This window comes from Panthera leo, chromosome B4, assembly GCF_018350215.1.
Source record: "Panthera leo isolate Ple1 chromosome B4, P.leo_Ple1_pat1.1, whole genome shotgun sequence".
NCBI lineage: Eukaryota > Metazoa > Chordata > Mammalia > Carnivora > Felidae > Panthera > Panthera leo.
The window spans coordinates 6364578-6381956 of record NC_056685.1 but is presented as its reverse complement, the minus strand read 5'-3'; the positions used below and the strand labels follow the sequence as shown (position 1 = coordinate 6381956).

The 17379-nt window shown below is 46.4% G+C and overlaps 1 protein-coding gene across 15 annotated transcripts in view; it reads left to right on the top strand.

Moving 5' to 3' along the window:
- SFMBT2 (Scm like with four mbt domains 2) overlaps window positions 1–17379 on the top strand; it is a 225133-nt gene that overhangs the window by 98164 nt on the left and 109590 nt on the right. For 12 of the 15 annotated variants that reach the window (XM_042944803.1, XM_042944808.1, XM_042944809.1 and 9 more), the window contains 2 exons: window positions 9093–9181; window positions 10857–11103. The exons of 1 other annotated variant lie outside the window; for it this stretch is intronic. In XM_042944803.1, coding sequence (XP_042800737.1) covers window positions 9093–9181; window positions 10857–11103 — 336 coding nt within the window. The remainder of the gene's footprint in view (window positions 1–9092; window positions 9182–10856; window positions 11104–17379) is intronic. 2 more of the 15 variants (XM_042944818.1, XM_042944814.1) reach the window with 2 other exon arrangements.

Sequence of the window (17379 nt, the reverse complement as noted above, 5' to 3'; positions counted from 1 at the left end):
AAAAGAGGTGTGGTTTGTGGAGATAAATTTGGCGGTTTGGGGCACGGCTGTGATTGAAGTCACGTGGGTGGATAAAAATTGTCCACGGAAGGACCACCGAGTGAGAAGAAAAGTGAGCCAGCCCAGGACCAGATTCTGAGTAATCCTGAATCGTTGGAAGTGAAAGGGGACTGAGAAGGCGTGGCTGGAGAAGGAAGCAAGAAAAACAAAATCCAAGTGATGACTTAGAAGCCCAGAGAGGACTTTGTTTAACAGAGGACGTTGTCAGCCGTGCGGTCCAATGGGCGGCTTGGTCGTCGTGGGGGCGGAAATTGAATGGATGGAATGGTGAATGAAGAGTCAGGTCTTTGCTGAGGTTTGGTTTTGGAGGGGAGCAGAGGAATTAGGGTATTGACTGGTTAGAGTTCAAGGGCGGTTTTTGTGGGATGGGTCATTCGAGAACTTGTAGGTGGCTGCTGAGCTCAGTGGTTTTCTTTATGCTGCAGAGCTGAGTCTTCCTGCTTTGGTTTCGGAGGGGCACAGACGGGGAGTCAGAGGGAGGCAGGGATGGGGACGGTGGGGTAGGTGAACGATGTGGGTGACAGGATTGGAAGTGGGTGGTTGTTAAGTAAGGAGAACAAACATGACGGTGGCGGTGGCCCCTTTGGACAAGCGTCCCTTCCCTCTGCGTGTCGCCCGTTCGAGGCGCTCCCTGCTGCCCCTGCCCTGGATGGCACGGCCTGTCCTCGAGTATTGTGCAGTTCCCCCCATCCCCTCAACAATGCATTGCTGCACATCGAGACGTCCTGAAGTCCTCGCCTCATTGAAACAGGGGAATAAAATACCGTAAGAGCTGATTAGAATGCATTCATTTTCCAGGGATCTGTGACCAGCGTGAATCGTAGGAGTAACGTCACTACAAGGGAAGTGAGGTTGCAAAGCTGTTGCTTAAGCCGGATTGTAGTGTCGACGGGAAGAGATCTGGCTGGAATTCTGGGTGTTAGGATTATCTCACGCGTGCTCGACTTCTTGCGTGTATGTGCCTTCGTGCGTGCCACGGAGAGCAGAGGTTTGGTTTGGGTGTGGACGACACGCAGACCACGGGATCGGTCGCCCTCTCGGTGGCGTCCACTAAAAATTAAGTAGCTGTGCGTCCGCATTCATGACGGAAGCATCGTGTAACCTGTTCACTGTTGGTCTTGTTCTCAAACTTGAGCCAGTGCCTGTCTTCGCGCGTGACATATCCTATTGTGTTAAGGCTGTGACTGCAGAGTGTAACTAGAGAGATTGCATGTTACCGCTAGGGAGCAGGTGATCGGTTTTATAATAATGTGAGGAAGCAGGAGCAGAAGCTAAAAGTGAACCGGATTCCCGTCACGGTTTACATTAGGAATTACTTTCCATAAGGCAGATTTTGATTCTCTTCTCCGGTACCACTTTGTCAGTGTTGGAAGATGCGATCGTTAGCATGAATTAGCGTTAATATCCAACGTGGGGAGAGGCAATTAAGGGATGAGAAGGCTAAAAAGTATCATCACACTCTGGAAGAAAGATTTTATTCTAATGATAATGTTTGAAATTAATAAAATAGCAACCATGTGTCTTTTTTTTTTCCCCATGGTTGTCATTTTATATCCATGATCTGATGTGCAGGTTTATTAAAAGTTAAATTTGGATTGCCAGAAATCTGTTCATGTATAATTAAAACATCATTTGGAGGGGCGCCTGTGTGGCTCAGTCAGTGGAGCATCGACTCTTGATTTTGGCTCAGGTCATGATCCCAGGGTTGTGGGATTGGGCCCCACACATGGGATATTCTCTCTCTCTTTCTCTCTCTCTCTCTCTCTCTCTCTCTCTCTTTCTCTCTCCTCTCTCCCTCTGCCCCTCCCCCATTTGCACCCCCGGTCTAGCTCAAAAAACAAAACAAAACAAAAACCCCACCATTTTGAGATGTTTCATATACGTTTTTCTAGAGGAAAACATAGTATGTTATATAAACATTTTAATGCATTAAAGAGGGAATGATGGACAGCATTATCAAAGAATACTTCCCTTTTCCCCAGGGCTGATATTGTGCCACCAGAGTTGTAACTGCAAGGAAGCTTTTTCTCATTAAATGCTTACAGCCGCCCAGTGGAGTAGCTCCCATGAAGTCACATATGACCCCGTAATAAGCTAATTTCAACACAGAGGAGCTCTCCTGCTCTCATTCCCAATATTGAGGAAAATTCTGAGCAACGTGTAGAATGTTAAGTAGCAAAGACCTTTTTTGTTAAGAGTCTGCATAAATACTGGCCAAGGTTTTTTTTTTTTTAATATTTTTTTAATGTTTATTTTTGAGAGAGAGAGTGCGAGCTGGGGAAGGACAGAGAGAGAGGGAGACACAGAACCCGAAGCAGGCTCCAGGCTCGAAGCTGTCAGCACGGAGCCTGACGCGGGGCCCGAACCCACGAATCGTGAGGTCATGACCTGAGCCAAGTCAGACGCTTACCTGGCTGAGTCATCCAGGCGCCCCAATACTGACCAAGGCTTTAATGATTTTCATGGCCTAAATGTTCCATGTTTTAATTATGTAGAATATTCTGAGCCTGGTACCACTCGTGGTTTCTACTTCGACCTACAGTCATGACTCTCTTGTTGGTTTCTTCCAACAGCTCTTAGATTATGTCTTTGTGAAATCCTGATCTTCAGAGCAAAATAAGGATATTCCATTTTGTAATTGTTCAACTATATTTATACAACTGAAAGAGCCCTGGAAGGTTGAATTGAAACTTTTCCTCCTACCCATAGATGGCGAGTACCAAAGAATGTGTGTGTGTGTGTGTGTGTGTGTGTGTGTGTGTGTGTGTAAAGATAACGTTTCGATATTTTTCACGAGTTATGTCTTCATCTACGTCGTGTTTATTTCTGAAGACAGGAATACTTTTATCCGCATGTTCGAAGCCCAGGTGTATGTAATGTGGTCCGTTGAACACGGTAGGAGCTGATCAATCCTGTTGACCTGTGGAGTCATTTTAATCTATTCTTCTGGTTGTGGGAACAATTTAATTTAACCCTTTATGCAAAATTAATGTGGATTCTTCCCTTTAAAAACCTCCAAGGGAAAGAACTTTATAGTCTTTTACTCTTAATAGTAAGTAGAGGCGCTTCCATTCATAATTCAAGATCCGCTGTTGCCTCCTTGCCTCAGTGAAGTCAACATTAAAGAACAGTTTCCTGATAAGTCCAAGGCGGCGCCTGACATCTTATTGTGAAGCCCCAGTTCTGTTGTGAGCCTGGAGTTTCTGTGGATTGAACACCCTTATTTCTCTCTTCTTCCTCCAGAGACCCCATTAAAATGATAGTAAAGGAATAAAAAATGCATAAACCCACAACAGAAAGGATTGGAAGAGAGACCGGTGCAGAAAAGAAATTTCAGAATGTTCCTAACAGCTCGAAAGGTGATGAAGGCTTGGTGACGGCCAAAACTCGGTGGGGGCTGCCACCACCCTGGACATCCTTGGCGGGGGGCCCTCGGAGTCCCTGCAGTGCTGGGTGGGGCTGGGACTCGCCAGGTGTAATGGGGTGTCTGCAGTCAGAACACTTCCCAGGCTCTACGTCCCCACCCTGGTGGGACAACCGAGGACCAGAATCCGTGTCTGTCCCCTAGGCTCATCTCTGGAGAAACGGACGGAAGTGTCTGGGGGGAACCAGAGAGGCTAGTTTGGGGGTTTGCTTCAACGACGGGAGATACGCAGCACCCACTCGGAGTCAGAAGCCCCTGCTCCGGGACAAAATCTCACCTGCAGGGTTTTGTGTGGTCTACGGTGTAAGGGTGATGCGTGACCAGGGGCCAGCAGGCACTCCAGGAGAACCTCTGATGGAGAGAAGGAGGGAGAAAAGGCAACAACAGAACACCCCCGCATCAGAGGTTGCAGGGTATACAGGAGGAGAAAATCCTCTCGTTACTGTATCGAGAGGGTTTGAAAAGGGCAAAAACCAAGAAAAGCTCTGCAAGAAGGGAACGGTCAAAGAGCAGGACAGAGCCATTGCAAATTATAAGTATGGCCGACGAAAGAAATCCAAAGAAGCTTTGGTTAAAAGCGAACTGAGAAAATTGCCAGAAAGAACAAAAGAAGCCTGTGTGTGTTTAAACCCTAAGACAAAGGAGGATATTTGAGTGAATGCGGCCCTGCTGCTCCTTGGTAGTTATTTTCATCTTTCCGGGGAGCGGAAAGGTAGGACAGTAGCCGGTCTGCCTTCTCCGTGGACCTGTGTGTTGAAGCTGGTGACACGGACGAAAAGGTGAGGCGTGTCCATCTGACTTCCGCCTGGGTCTCAGTGCGCAGCATCTGCCTGAATGGGCAGCTTGTACCCACAAGCCAGTGTCCACAACAGGCACCTTCCTCGAGGAGTCATGGATCATTGAATTCTCTCTGTTTACATGTGCTTGATGGGCCTGGGAGTCCAACACGTGTGGTGTTTTCCCAAATCCTGGGGAAAAAAAATGATGGTAATCTTCTGCCTTTTATTTGGAACCTTTTTTTTTTTTAACGTCTCTACACCCAGTGTGGGGCTTGAACTCACGACCCAGAGATCAAGAGTCATATGGTCTACCGACTGAGCTGGCCAGATGTGTCCCTATTTGGAACTCGCCGTTTTGGGATCTGGGGCGGTCTCTAAATGTCTTCACAAAAGATGTCCGTGCGCGTGTGCGCACGTGTTTTCTTTTTCTGAAACTCATGTTCATGGTTGTTTCCTTCAGTGAGATGTGGGTTCCTCCCCAAAGCGAGGTGTTAACATGAGGTGTAACTTGGAGTTTTAAAAAAGCAGCGTTGGGTAATATATGTGTGTGTGTATATACGCACACGTATATACATATACGTATATATATTTTACATATACTAAGTTTATATAATAGTAAAACTGAATAGAATCTTGAATACACGTTCATGAGAAGGTTGTCAAAAGATCCTGATTTTAGTCTTCTTATGAATAAACCGTCTTCTTATGAACTTTTAGGAGTGTCTCTGTGTAAGTTAAAAAACGTGGGGAAATGATTCCAGTGTTGTGGACAGACTTTGATCCACCTACTTTATTAATCATTTCTTTCTCTCTGTAGAGTCCGCATTTGATGTCACTGGGTGTGGGGCAGGTTGTAGGTTTTGTGAACTTTAAGGTGTAGGGCATCTGAAGGAAAAGGTAATGACCACGGGGCCAGAAATTCGTTATTCCGTTTGAGAAAGATTGTTCTTACGTCCATGCTAGTTGATTTTGAGTCTTTGCAGAGAGATGTTCTGTAGGAAATGAAAATATGCAAGTCTTTTACAGTCTTAAAATTTCTACTTAGAAACTTACATGGACACATAGGAAAATACAGATCAATTTCTATTGCAATGAATTCTAACGAATTTCTGGGCCGTTTTTATTGTACTAGAATTTAACGGACTTGAAGATTACTTAAAATAAATCTATTGACTGAGAATTGTAGCCGGGTATGCATAGTGTTTTTATGTATGGCAGTATTTTCTGGAATAGATTTTCCATTGGAGCATTTAGAATTTGGAGAACTAAGTGTTGACCGAAACAGGTTTTCTTCGAAAAGTAATGATATTCCTGAGAACTGTTTCCTTACTGCTTTTTAATAAAAAATTGTCGGCGTATCTTTACAGCTAAGATACATTTTTCACGGAGAGTAATTTGTCCGGATGTTCCGTGGCGCATAAAAGATTGCTTCGGAGCCTCGTGTAGAAACATTAATGGCTAGTCGTAGGGCTTCTGGAGTAGACGGTTCACAAGGTGTAAATTTCAGAGCCGTCCCTAGTGTTCTCTTGTGGTGACTCAGCCCCCTTAAATTTCAGCCTCTTATGATGTCTTCATAGAGTGATGGCATATTTAAAACATTTTAACTGAAATGTTAACTTTGATTGTGTGGAAGTCAGAATCAACCCTTACATGAAAAACTGCACTTTCTTCTCGTAGTGGATACGGACATAAATTCTGTCAAGTACAGGACCATTTTTCACTCAACTACGCTGCTTGTCCTTCTTTTGTAAGGAAATACGAAATACATCTTGACCGCATGCGTTTGTATATTGTCCTGATCTCGAAACTTCTGTTTAGACAGTCATTTGCATATTATCTCTTATCATGCCTGCAATTTAGATTATTGACCTATCCCTGTGCACAAGCTTTGAGCATCACAGAGTCTCACGGAAAGATTCCTAGTAAGATTGGCATCTGCGTGCTTGAGTTTGAGGTTGACTCTGACGTTTGCTTTTTCTGTGAACTTGGGAAAAAGTTAGTTTAAGAACATCCTCCTCAGAGCCTTGTTATGATGATCGAAAGATACAGAGTAAGTTAAAGGGCTTTGTAAAGCATAAGGTGAATACAATTTTTAATCCATTTGTCTCGTACGCCACTGCTCGTTGGTCTTGTCAGTAACTGCCGGCGTGTAGGAGGGCTGTCTCCATCCATGCAGGCTGCTGTAACAAAAATACCACACAGTGGGTGGCTTATAGACAACAGAAATGTATTTCTCACAGTTCTGGACGCTGGAAGATGCAGATAAGCCGGCAACAGATTCTACTTCTTGGTTCATAGTTGGTGTCTTTTGTAGTGATTTCACGTGGTGGGAGGGGCCAGGAAACTCTCTGGGTTCTCATTTATAAGGGCACTAATCCTATTCTAAACCCAGTTACCTCCTGAGGGTCCTCCTACCTTCTAACGCAGTCATCTTGGGTGTTGGGATTCAATATGAATTTGGGGGGACACAACCCATTTTGTATATAGCAAGGGGCTAAGTTAGAAATGGGTATAACATTGAAAAATGATTGTTGCACTTTTTTTTTTAACGTTTATTTTTGAGGGAGAGAGAGACAGCGTGTGAGCGGGGAAGGGGTGGAGAGAGAAAGAGAGGGAGACACAGAATGTGAAGCAGGCTCCAGGCTCTAAGCTGTCAGCACAGAGCCCAACGTGGGGCTCAAACCCACGAACTGTGAGATCGTGAGCTGAGCTGAAGTCGGATGCTTAACTGACTGAGCCACCCAAGCGCCCCGCCCTGATTGCTGCACTTTCCAATGATGGAGAAGAACACAGTACAGGTTTTGCCCCAAATGGATGCATTTCCTTATGAGTGTGTATGTATAAAATAAGGAAGATGGTGTTTTATTAGAGATAAAAATCTAGTGGCGAAAGTTGATGAATGGGTGAGTTGTTGTTTGTTTAATCAGGGCCAGGGTTAGGACACTGTATGGCTTAAAGCTGGACTTTTCAGCCTTGTCTGGATCCATTTTATTTTGCCTGGATTCTTCCACTTTGATTGTTCTCTTGGTCTCACGATCATGAACAGGTGCAGGTGGGGGATCCTGGCCGAGATGCAGGTTAGAGACTGAAGTGGCAGGTGCTGCCATTTTCCCCTCCTGATGGTAGCCATGCAAAGCATGCTCATGGTTTTGATCTGAAATTTGTGGGGATAAGCAATAAATATTTGGTGAGCGTGTTTAATAATTTGATATATACTTACAATGAAACAATAGCTATGATTTATTAATTGCCTGGTACGTGCCTGGTAAGGTTATGTTTTATTGACATATGTTTCTCCATTACTCCTTGTAGCATCCCCTGAGCAGAAATGTCGTTAGCACCGTTATACTGACGAGGAAAGACCATGAGATACATTGGGTAACTTACTCAAAGTTACAGCCAGTGATGGCAGAGCCAGCCACGGAGTCCAGAGTCCCCCTCAGGCCATGACGTAACCTTTTCCCTCCATACCTTTATGTCCTAGTTGCCTTCTGTTATGACTCTGTTCCTTTCAGTTTGAGCAAGAAACTGTTAAACTTTTTTTTTAATGTTTATTTATTTTTGAGAGACAGAGCATGAGCTGGGGAGGGGCAGATAGAGAGAGAGGGAGACACGGAATCCGAAGCAGGCTCCAGGCTCCGAGCTGTCAGCACAGAGCCCGACGTGGGGCTCAAACTCACAGACCGCGGAGATCATGACCTGAGCCGAAGGCGGACGCTCAACCCACTGAGCCACCCATGCGCCCCTTGAGCAAGAAATGGTTGTCTCATGCCTTTGCAGAGCACAAGCAACTCACGAAAGCTAAGTAGTGAATGTATCATCGGCCGGGCTCCGGGGCCGGCCGGCTCTCCGTGGGATCCACAGAGTGGCCGGATGGGGATCTGAGGCTCGCTGCCCTCTGTTCCTGGCGTTGTGAATCCTGTGATGCCCCGGGGAAGGTCCGGGGCCTCTCCTGGGTGTGGACGTAACCTGGCGAAGCCTTTGGACATCTGCGATTTGGGAGCTAGGCCAGGAGTGCCGTGTTCCTCAAGCCTTGGGTTCTAAGTGCTTGTTGACTGTTGACTTCCGCGTCTGCTATTCCTTTGTTCTGAGATGTCTCGGCCAAGTCCTTCCTTGTCCTGGGTGTGGTCCCCGCTGCTTGGGGCGCCGTCACTTTGGTACTTAGAGACCTGCACTAGCTTCCGCTTGGGTTTCTCTGCCATTAGCCTCTTCTGTTTCCATCCGAGCCTTTATGCTGTTTGCAGATTCAGTTTATGCAGCGACTTCCCGTTTATTCAGTGTTCATGCTGGCTTTCTGGGCGGCCGCGTGGCGTGTGTCACCGTTCCACCCCCGGAGTGGACGCTGCCTCCTCCTCCACGTCTCCCTCCCTGTGCCTCCCCTCAGCTGCTTCTCTCAGTCCAAAAATCCCTTCTTCCTCTTCTCCACCTGTAAAACCTTTCCTGTCCTTCAGAGCCTGTGGCTGTTTTTCCACCTGAGTCTTCTGCCCCTCACGGATCCCTTTCTTCTTGGAACCTCCCCAATTTTGTGCTTGACAGTATCTTTTTTTTGCCCATGGAAGTTTCTGAATAGATGCTAAGACAACAGGGCCCCGTATTCTTCAGCCCCCTGGTTACCCAGCAAAATCGAGGCCCACCGGAGGCATGAAGTCACCCGCTGATGACAGATTTCTTGTCTTCATTTTAGAACTGAAGCCTGGTGCTTAAAATTAAGAAAAGTATCGAAAACCACACGCGTGTCCTGGGAAGTGCTGTGATGATACACTTCTCGGACACTCTCCTGCTGTGTTGAAGTGTTGTTGTTGTTTTTTTTCCTTCTTTTGTCTTGCCAGCAATCAAAGAGAAGTACACAGACTGGACAGAATTCCTCATTCGTGATTTGACTGGTTCCCGGACGGCCCCCGCCAGCCTCCTGGAAGGTGTATGTATTGTTGCTATTCAGCTGTTCTGTGTCTGAAGCATGACAGTTACATGAGCGCCTTTGCATATATCCTTCGGCAGGTGCATGTGTATGTGCGGATGTCTCCACCCCAATGGCCTCACTTCCTGTTTGTTTCATGAGTTGCTTTGGTTAATCTTACGGCACTCAAGACACTTCACCTGTGTTCCAGTCAATAAGTGGAAAATTTGCCTCACGTCTTTCAATGATAACGTTAGGATATCTTTCCACTCTCCTGTACATTTAAGTCTCCATCCTATATTAGTGAATATAAAGCCCCGTGGAATAACTGATCTCATGGAGGTGACCACTAAATATACGTGCTCTGGTGTAGTCTTGGGGTATACTGATAAGTGGTTCCATTGACTACTCCGTTCTTGGATGTATACCCTCATGATGATAACACACAGGTGTTACATAATAATTGAATTAGCTTCCCCTTATGAAAACAAGGGGAGGACTGGCTAATATTTCAGTGCGGTTAAGGTATTTTTAAGGTACTGAGGAAAAAAATAGTTTAATCTGCAACCTTGATGGTTCATTTAACAATAATTTCGTGATAAATATTTACCATATATAATAGGAGGAACAGTGCACTGTCAAAAATAATTACTGAGTTACCAAATCTGTTTGAAAAATTCCCCCCCCCCCCCACCGCCCCAAACGGGGAAACACATAGTAAATAACAAGGAATACGGTGTGGATTTTGACACTCATTATTCTCTTAACGTTAACCGTAAATTTCCCTCTTCTCATCAATGACATTGACTTTTGGAGCACTGCTGTGTGATATATAGTTATCCAGTGTTGTTTTGTGAAGATTTTGCCTAATGTGTTTGCTTATCTTAATGGCTCTTAATTCAATTGTTTGGTTAACAAATCAAAATGATGGTTCTTCACCCTTTCAGAAGGACAAATTGTCTTTCTCTGTTCATTCTTTTTTTTTTTTTTTTTTTAATGTATTTGCCCTCACGGCTGACTGAACAAACACCCTTTTCACGTCCTAACTTACGCTGAGAGGGTCGCTTATACGGGGCCGTAATTATATATCGTCTCTAAACTAACTGTCGGGTCAGGTGTAGAAATAACTTCACATTATTGTCGAATGTAGCCGATCATTAAACGTGGAATAAACATGCCATCTACACCTCTTCACACAAGTATGAGAGAGTCTTAATCCTTAGAGTGGTAGCCAGTTAAGATAAATGTCTGTTGGGTCACAGTACGAAGTGATAGCCCTGTAGCGGATACATCTGTCTATGGGAAAAGTAGACATTTCGCTACCACGTGTTTTCCAGCTCGAGGCAAATTGGGTGCAACTCTCCTTAAAAGCATGCTTATTTCGAGCAAGCCCGGCTTTATCCGGGAAGGGTGATTTGTTTGGTGAGAACGAGAGCGCAAACTGTTACGTTCTGTTTACTTGCGAGTGTCTTCGGGCAGAGGGCTGGGTGAGATGTGCAAGTGTGTGTGTGTGGGGGGGGAAGCGGGCAGGGGCGGGGCCGTGGGCGCGGAGAGGAGGGGGGAGGAGGGAAACACCAGACTGTCTGCCAATAGCTTGGATGATGGTGTGAGAAAATATTATCTTCTGCTGTCATCTGTTTCCATGAGAACCTCAACATAAAGTTTAAAATAAGGAGTTTTGCTTCTGTTTAAACAGCCTCTGCGAGGGAAAGGCCCTATAGACCTCATTACAGTTGATTCCTTAATAGAACTTCAGGACTCTCACAACCCTTTTCAGTACTGGATAGTTAGTGTGATTGAAAATGTTGGAGGAAGATTACGCCTTCGCTATGTGGGATTGGAGGACACTGAATCCTATGACCAGTGGTTGTTTTACTTGGATTACAGACTTCGACCAGTTGGTTGGTGTCAAGAGAATAAGTACAGAATGGACCCACCTTCAGGTAAGGGCCGAGGCTAAGGCTGCTGGGAAGTACTTGGGAAAAACGTGTGGTATTTTCCCGGATACGCCTCTGGAGACTTTGTTCGGGTCCGTGTACGTGCATCTTGGGCCTTTTAACTTAAGAATACTTTCTGTAGAAAACGGAACTCAAGGCCTCAGGTAATAATACTTTACGAGGGGAAAGCAGCGGAGGCTGCCGTGAAGTTTAATCTAGTTCCTTTGGAATCCCTGGTTCGCAAATGAAAGGCCCAGTGGACTGGGGCTTGGTCACATTCTCCCTTTTTCTTTAGGAATTTTGACAGTCTTGGAAGTAAGTTCCAAAATCTCTGTCCACCCATCCTTCATCCATCCATCCATCCATCCATCCACCCACCCACCCACCCACCCATTCACCCTCTCATCCGTTCGTTTATTCATCCACCTCTGTTCGTCTGTACCCTGCCCCTCATCCGTACCCCTCCATCCATTGGTCCATCTACCTGTCCATCCACTTACCTACCTATCCATCCATTCACCCATCCCTTCACCCTCCCAGCCTCCCACCCATTTGCCATCCATCCATCTACCCACGTCCATCCATCCATCCATCCATCCATCCATCCATCCAAATACCCAAACCAAATGCTTGTTTATATAATCTGTCCCGACCTGGAAATGGCAAAGAGAAAATCGTCATACGTTTTTTTCCTGGCACATCAGGGATATTAATTCGCTTCAAAAGCACCGTCAAATGACTTTACGCAGACTTAATGGGACAAAATAGTGCATTATGCTTCCATACGTACCTCACCGGGTGAGAATCTCACTGTTCACAAACTGACCATTCTTGAACGTTCAGTGTGTGCCAGGTGATTTTACATCTGGTGTGGTATTTGTTTTGATTGCAAAAAAGTGCTGCATGTTTGGTGTGAATATTTCCTTTTCCAGCAGAGAAAATTTGAGACTGAGAGTAAGCTACTTGTCCAAGGCCATCTAGTTTGAAGGGCGATGGCCCCTTGCCCCGCATTTCTTCCCGTTCCCCCTGCTGCCCATACTGGCCTTACCAGTTTTTTTTTTTTAATTTTTTTTTTAACGTTTATTTATTTTTGAGACAGAGAGAGACAGAGCATGAACGGGGGAGGGTCAGAGAGAGAGGGAGACACAGAATCCGAAGCAGGCTCCAGGCTCTGAGCTATCAGCACAGTGCCCAATGCGGGGCTTGAACTCACGGACCGCGAGATCATGACCCGAGCTGAAGTCGGCTGCCCAACCGACTGAGCCACCCAGGCGCCCCCCTTACCAGTTTTTTTAATGGGTGTCCTCAGAACAAAAAAATGTTGGATATGGAATTAAAGATGACAAGGTAGAAATATTATTGTCTTCCAGAAATTTCTGTTTTTCCTCCTGGTCCATTTCACCAGATATACTGGAAGCAGAGAGCCAAGTATTTTATTAAAATTGCCGGAGATCTTTTTTCCTGCCATATTAGGTGCCGGTGCCCGTCTTGAGTCCGTGAAGCGAAGGAGTTAACATTCCTCCCTTCTGTCGCTCAAGGGCTTTAATTGAAAAAAAAAAAAGTTCCTGGTTCTGTATGTCATGTATTTGCATTTATGTTGAGTTTGACAGGCATATAGACACATAACATGGTATTTTATTAGTATTATTGTTGTCAACGTTTTGAGAAGCAGCCAGGAAATCCATTTATACCCTGAGTAATTTTGGACTCTGATGACAAACAAAGGGCCTGTCAGTGTTGAGAAAAGATCTAAGCTCACATTTGCCTTGGGATTCATAACCTGGCAGGAGAAATTTACTTTGTGTGGGAAGTCGGGTGTATAAATCTTAGCTTAGTATCTAATTGCTTTATAAATTTTAGGAGATCCCTATATTTGCCAGTGTGAACATTTATAGCAAAGGATTATTACTTGCTTCTTAGGTTCTGTGCAGTGTTCTTTGCTGTGAAGTCTGGGGACTCATACTCCAAAGCAAGAATAATGGAAAGTGTCACCATAGAAACTTAGGAGATACTTGCACAGGAGAGCTCTCTCTCTCTCTCTCTCTCTCTCTCTTTCTGTCTCTTTTAGATCATTTAATGTCTTTATAAGACAAGAATAAATTGTGTTTACTGGTCTTAGTGAATTTCTGGACACGAATTGTCCATTCCACTGAAGAGTTCGTGGGTGTCCTTAAAGACTTTGGAGGAGGCCTTCGTCGTGAAGAAGTTTATTTTCTCGACATTTAAATTGTTGGCGAGAGAGGTTTTGTATGGGGAGAGGAAAAGAAAAGGCAAAAGGACACTCAAGTGTGGCTTTTAGTTCTTCAGATGAGGTTCTTCACGCAAGATGAAAGCTGGGTTCCCTTGCCTCATTCAGCAGAACAACACGCGAGGTGGCGATTATAGTCGCTGAGTTTTATTTTATTTTTTTTAAGTTTTTACTTAAATTCCAGTTAGTTAGCATACAGCGTGATATTAGTTTCAGGTGTACGGTTTCGTGATCCATCCATTCCCTACATCACCCAGTGCTTATCACAAGTGCGTCCTTAATCCCCATCACCTAGTTCCCCCATCCCCCACCCGCCTCCCCTCTGGTGACCAGCAGTGTGTTCTCTATAGTTAAGAGTCTGTTTCTTGGCTTCCCCCGCCTCTCCCCTTCCCCCCCCACCCCCGCTCATTTGTTTTGTTTCTTAAATCCCACATGAGTGAGATCGTATGGTGTTTGCCTTTCTCTGACTGGCTTATTTCACTGAGGATAATACTGTCCAGCTCCATCCACGTTGTTGCAAATGTCAAGGTCTCATCCTTTTTTTACGGCTGAGTAAGACTCCATTGCATATAGAAACCACATCTTCTTTATCCGTTCACCAATTGATGGACACTTGGGTTGCCTCCATCATTTGGCCGTTGTGGATTATGCTGCTATAAATGTAGGGCACCCGTGTCTTATACACGCGAACAGAACCCAGTACTTTGGCCTTGTGGAAATCAATCTCGAGACCCAGAGGGACTTAAAACTTACACGGTAGTGCCCTTTCCTTAACGGAAATATAGGTGGGAAGAAAATTTCCGGCTTGCATAAAAATATTAGCTATGGTTCTTATCGCCAGACACCCTTAGCTAGATGAAAAGTGTTGACTGTTCAATAAGAAGGGGATTTGGAGGTGTGGGGCGGAGGGGAGAGGAGAGATGCTCAGGGTGCACCTGAGAGTAAGCCCTGCGGACCCACCCCTCCACGCCTGCCTTGCTGTGTCCCCACTAACTGCCACCTTCGCCAACACGAAGCATGGCTCATCCTTCAGTTTTACTTACTCTTTTTACTTGTTAAAGGGCATGAGATTTCTCAACTGTTCAGTACAAATCAAGGCAGAAGTAAGGAGTAGAAGGTGGCTGGATACTTTTCAAAAATGCTAGGAAAGGGTGCTGCTCGTAAACCGCCTAGCAGAGAGAAAGCTACATTCCTTGTGTCTTTCCATCTCTGGCTCAAACTGGAGAAGACAGGTCGGGGGAGGACAGAAAGAGGGGAAGAAGCCCCCCCACCCCCCGTGTCACACCCAGGGCAGTCCGGGGGGCACGTGGGTGCTGACGGAGGAGGTTGAATCCAGCTTCGGTGAAGACTGGGTGAGGGAGCGGAAAATGATGAAACGCCAGGGGGTCGAGGAAGAGGGCAGCCACTTCCTGAAGTCCTTAGCGGTTCAGGCTTTATCGGGAGAGGACCGGAAATCCTGCCAGTAGCGGCTTCCCTTCTGTGCTGAACGGAAGGCAGCCTGCGATCAGACCCGAGCTCCTTCTCCAGCCACGCAGCCCTGGAGCCCTGCACTCTGAGTGCTCTCCCTGCACGTCCGCTTCCTCTGTGCTCCACAGGCTTGCTAGGCACGTCCTGTCCTCGGGGGGCCATTCTTCCAGATGTGGCATTGACCGTCCCCTCGCTTCGTTCAGACGGTCCCGTCGTGAGGGCATTTCAGTACCCCTCTAACCGAACATCTGTGTCTGATCTGTGCTGCGTCCCCGGTGCCTGGCGCATCGTGGGTGCTCAGTGAATATTTGTCCGGTGAACTGACTGAATAAAAAGCTGGGGATGTCTCTAGGGAGGGAGGGAACCAGCCGAGTCCAGCTTTCAAGAGCCAAATCATTATTGGGGCTGCGGACGCCAATCTGGAGGGGGAGACCTCCCCCAGAATGGCAAGAGCTGTGCTAGCCTTTTTACCCCTGATGAGTAAGGGGAGCGTTTGAAAACAGGGTCGGATCAAGCAGAGATGCTCTTTGTTGTTGTTGTTGTTGTTGTTTTTGAAATTTATTGTCAAGTTGGTTTCCATACAACACCCAGTGCTCATCCCAAAAGGTGCCCTCCTCAATACCCATCAGCCACCCTCCCCTCCCTCCCACCCCCCATCAACCCTCAGTTTGTTCTCAGTTTTGAAGAGTCTCTTATGCTTTGGCTCTCTCCCACTGGAACCTCTTTTTTTTTCCCCCTCCCCTCCCCCATGGGTTTCTGTTAAGTTTCTCAGGATCCACCTAAGAGTGAAAACATATGGCATCTGTCTCTCTCTGTATGGCTTATTTCACTTAGCATCATGCTCTCCAGTTCCATCCACGTTGCTGCAGAAGGCCAGATTTCATTCTTTCTCATTGCCACGTAGTACTCCATTGTGTATATAAACCACCATTTCTTTATCCATTCATCAGTTGATGGACATTTCGGCTCTTTCCGTCATTTGGCTATTGTTGAGAGTGCTGCTATAAACATTGGGGTACAAGTGCCCCTGTGCATCAGTACTCCTGTATCCCTTGGGTGAATTCCTAGCAGTGCTATTGCTGGGTCATAGGGTAGGTCTATTTTTAATTTTTTGAGGAACCTCCACACTGTTTTCCAGAGTGGCTGCACCAATTTGCATTCCCACCAACAGTGCGAGAGGGTTCCCGTTTCTCCACATCCTCTCCAGCATCTATAGTCTCTGATTTGTTCATTTTGGCCACTCTGACTGGCGTGAGGTGATATCTGAGTGTGGTTTTGATTTGTACTTCCCTGATGAGGGAGATGCTCTTTGTTGATGGGATCTGTTGTTGAGCACCCGGCATGGCTCGAGGACCCACTCCGTGGGCAGGAATATGGCTCTGTGGGGTTCACGGTGATTTTCGTTCCTCTAGAAGAGTTCACGTGTGGCTCCAGCTCGAAGAAGCGGGCGGAGCTGGAAGAACATGGACTTGGAGCCAGGGTCTGAGTTCCAGCTTCTTCTTGCACTTCTGTCCCTCGCTGCAGAGCCCTGGGCAGCCCCTCTACTTTCCTCCTCTGCAAAATGGGGGTCATTGTACATTTGCCGTGCTGTGGAGCGTTGACAAGATACCGCAAGTGGTGGGCGTTTTCGAGATACTCGTTCCGTGATCAGAGTTGTGTGGTTCTATTCGGGTTTCTAGGAAATTTGAGAAGGTTGTTGAGATCAGTGGTCTCTTAGAGGCCCCCCCCCCCCCGCTCTCGTGTTTCTAGATGTTCGGAGAGCGAGGTAGAGTCTTACGTGTTGTTGCAAAAACTAAGGACAAGAAACCTTCTGAGGCCTTTTGCCTCTCTGTCTCTCGATGTTTTTCCGTATTTTTTTTTTTTTGCCTTCGCCACCTTTATGGCAGCCATTTTTTTTTTCTTGGTCTTCCTGAGTCTGGAAATTTCTGAACTGTTTCTCTGTCCAAAGATGGTTGTCGCTTTCTGTATTAGTTAGCCCAGGCGGCCACGCAAAACGCGCGGAGGGCTTAAATGACACAGATGATTTTCTCGTGGTGTTGGAGGATGTGAGTCCGAGATGCGGGTGTTGGTAGGGTTGAGTTCTGGGGACAGCCCACTTCCTCCTCTGTGGATACCCTCTTCTTTATGTGCACAGGGAAAGAGAGAGAGACAGAGAGCTCGGTGCTCCTCCCGTCATGGGGACCCTACCTTCATGACCGCATCTAACCCTGATTACCTCCTGAAGGCCCCATCTCCAAACACCATCCCATTGGGGGTTAGAACTTCAGCGTATTAATTTTGGGGAGACACCAACATTCCGTCTGCAGCTTCCCAGTGTCTGGCAACAAGCGTAGACCAGTCTTTGCTCACTGGTGAGACAGGAAGGGGTGGTCGTTGCAGGGTGCATGAAAAGGGGGGGGGGTCACCCCTCCAGGCTTTCCTTCGGTCGGAGGTTGTGAGCTGGTGGTCCTCTGCTCCCCTCCTGTTTTCTCTAGCCCTCGCCTCGCAAGAGCCGGCCAAACGCTCAGAGGGCGAGCGCCTCATTTCCACTTAGGCTTCTAGTTAAAGATGGGTCAGGCCAGATTTTA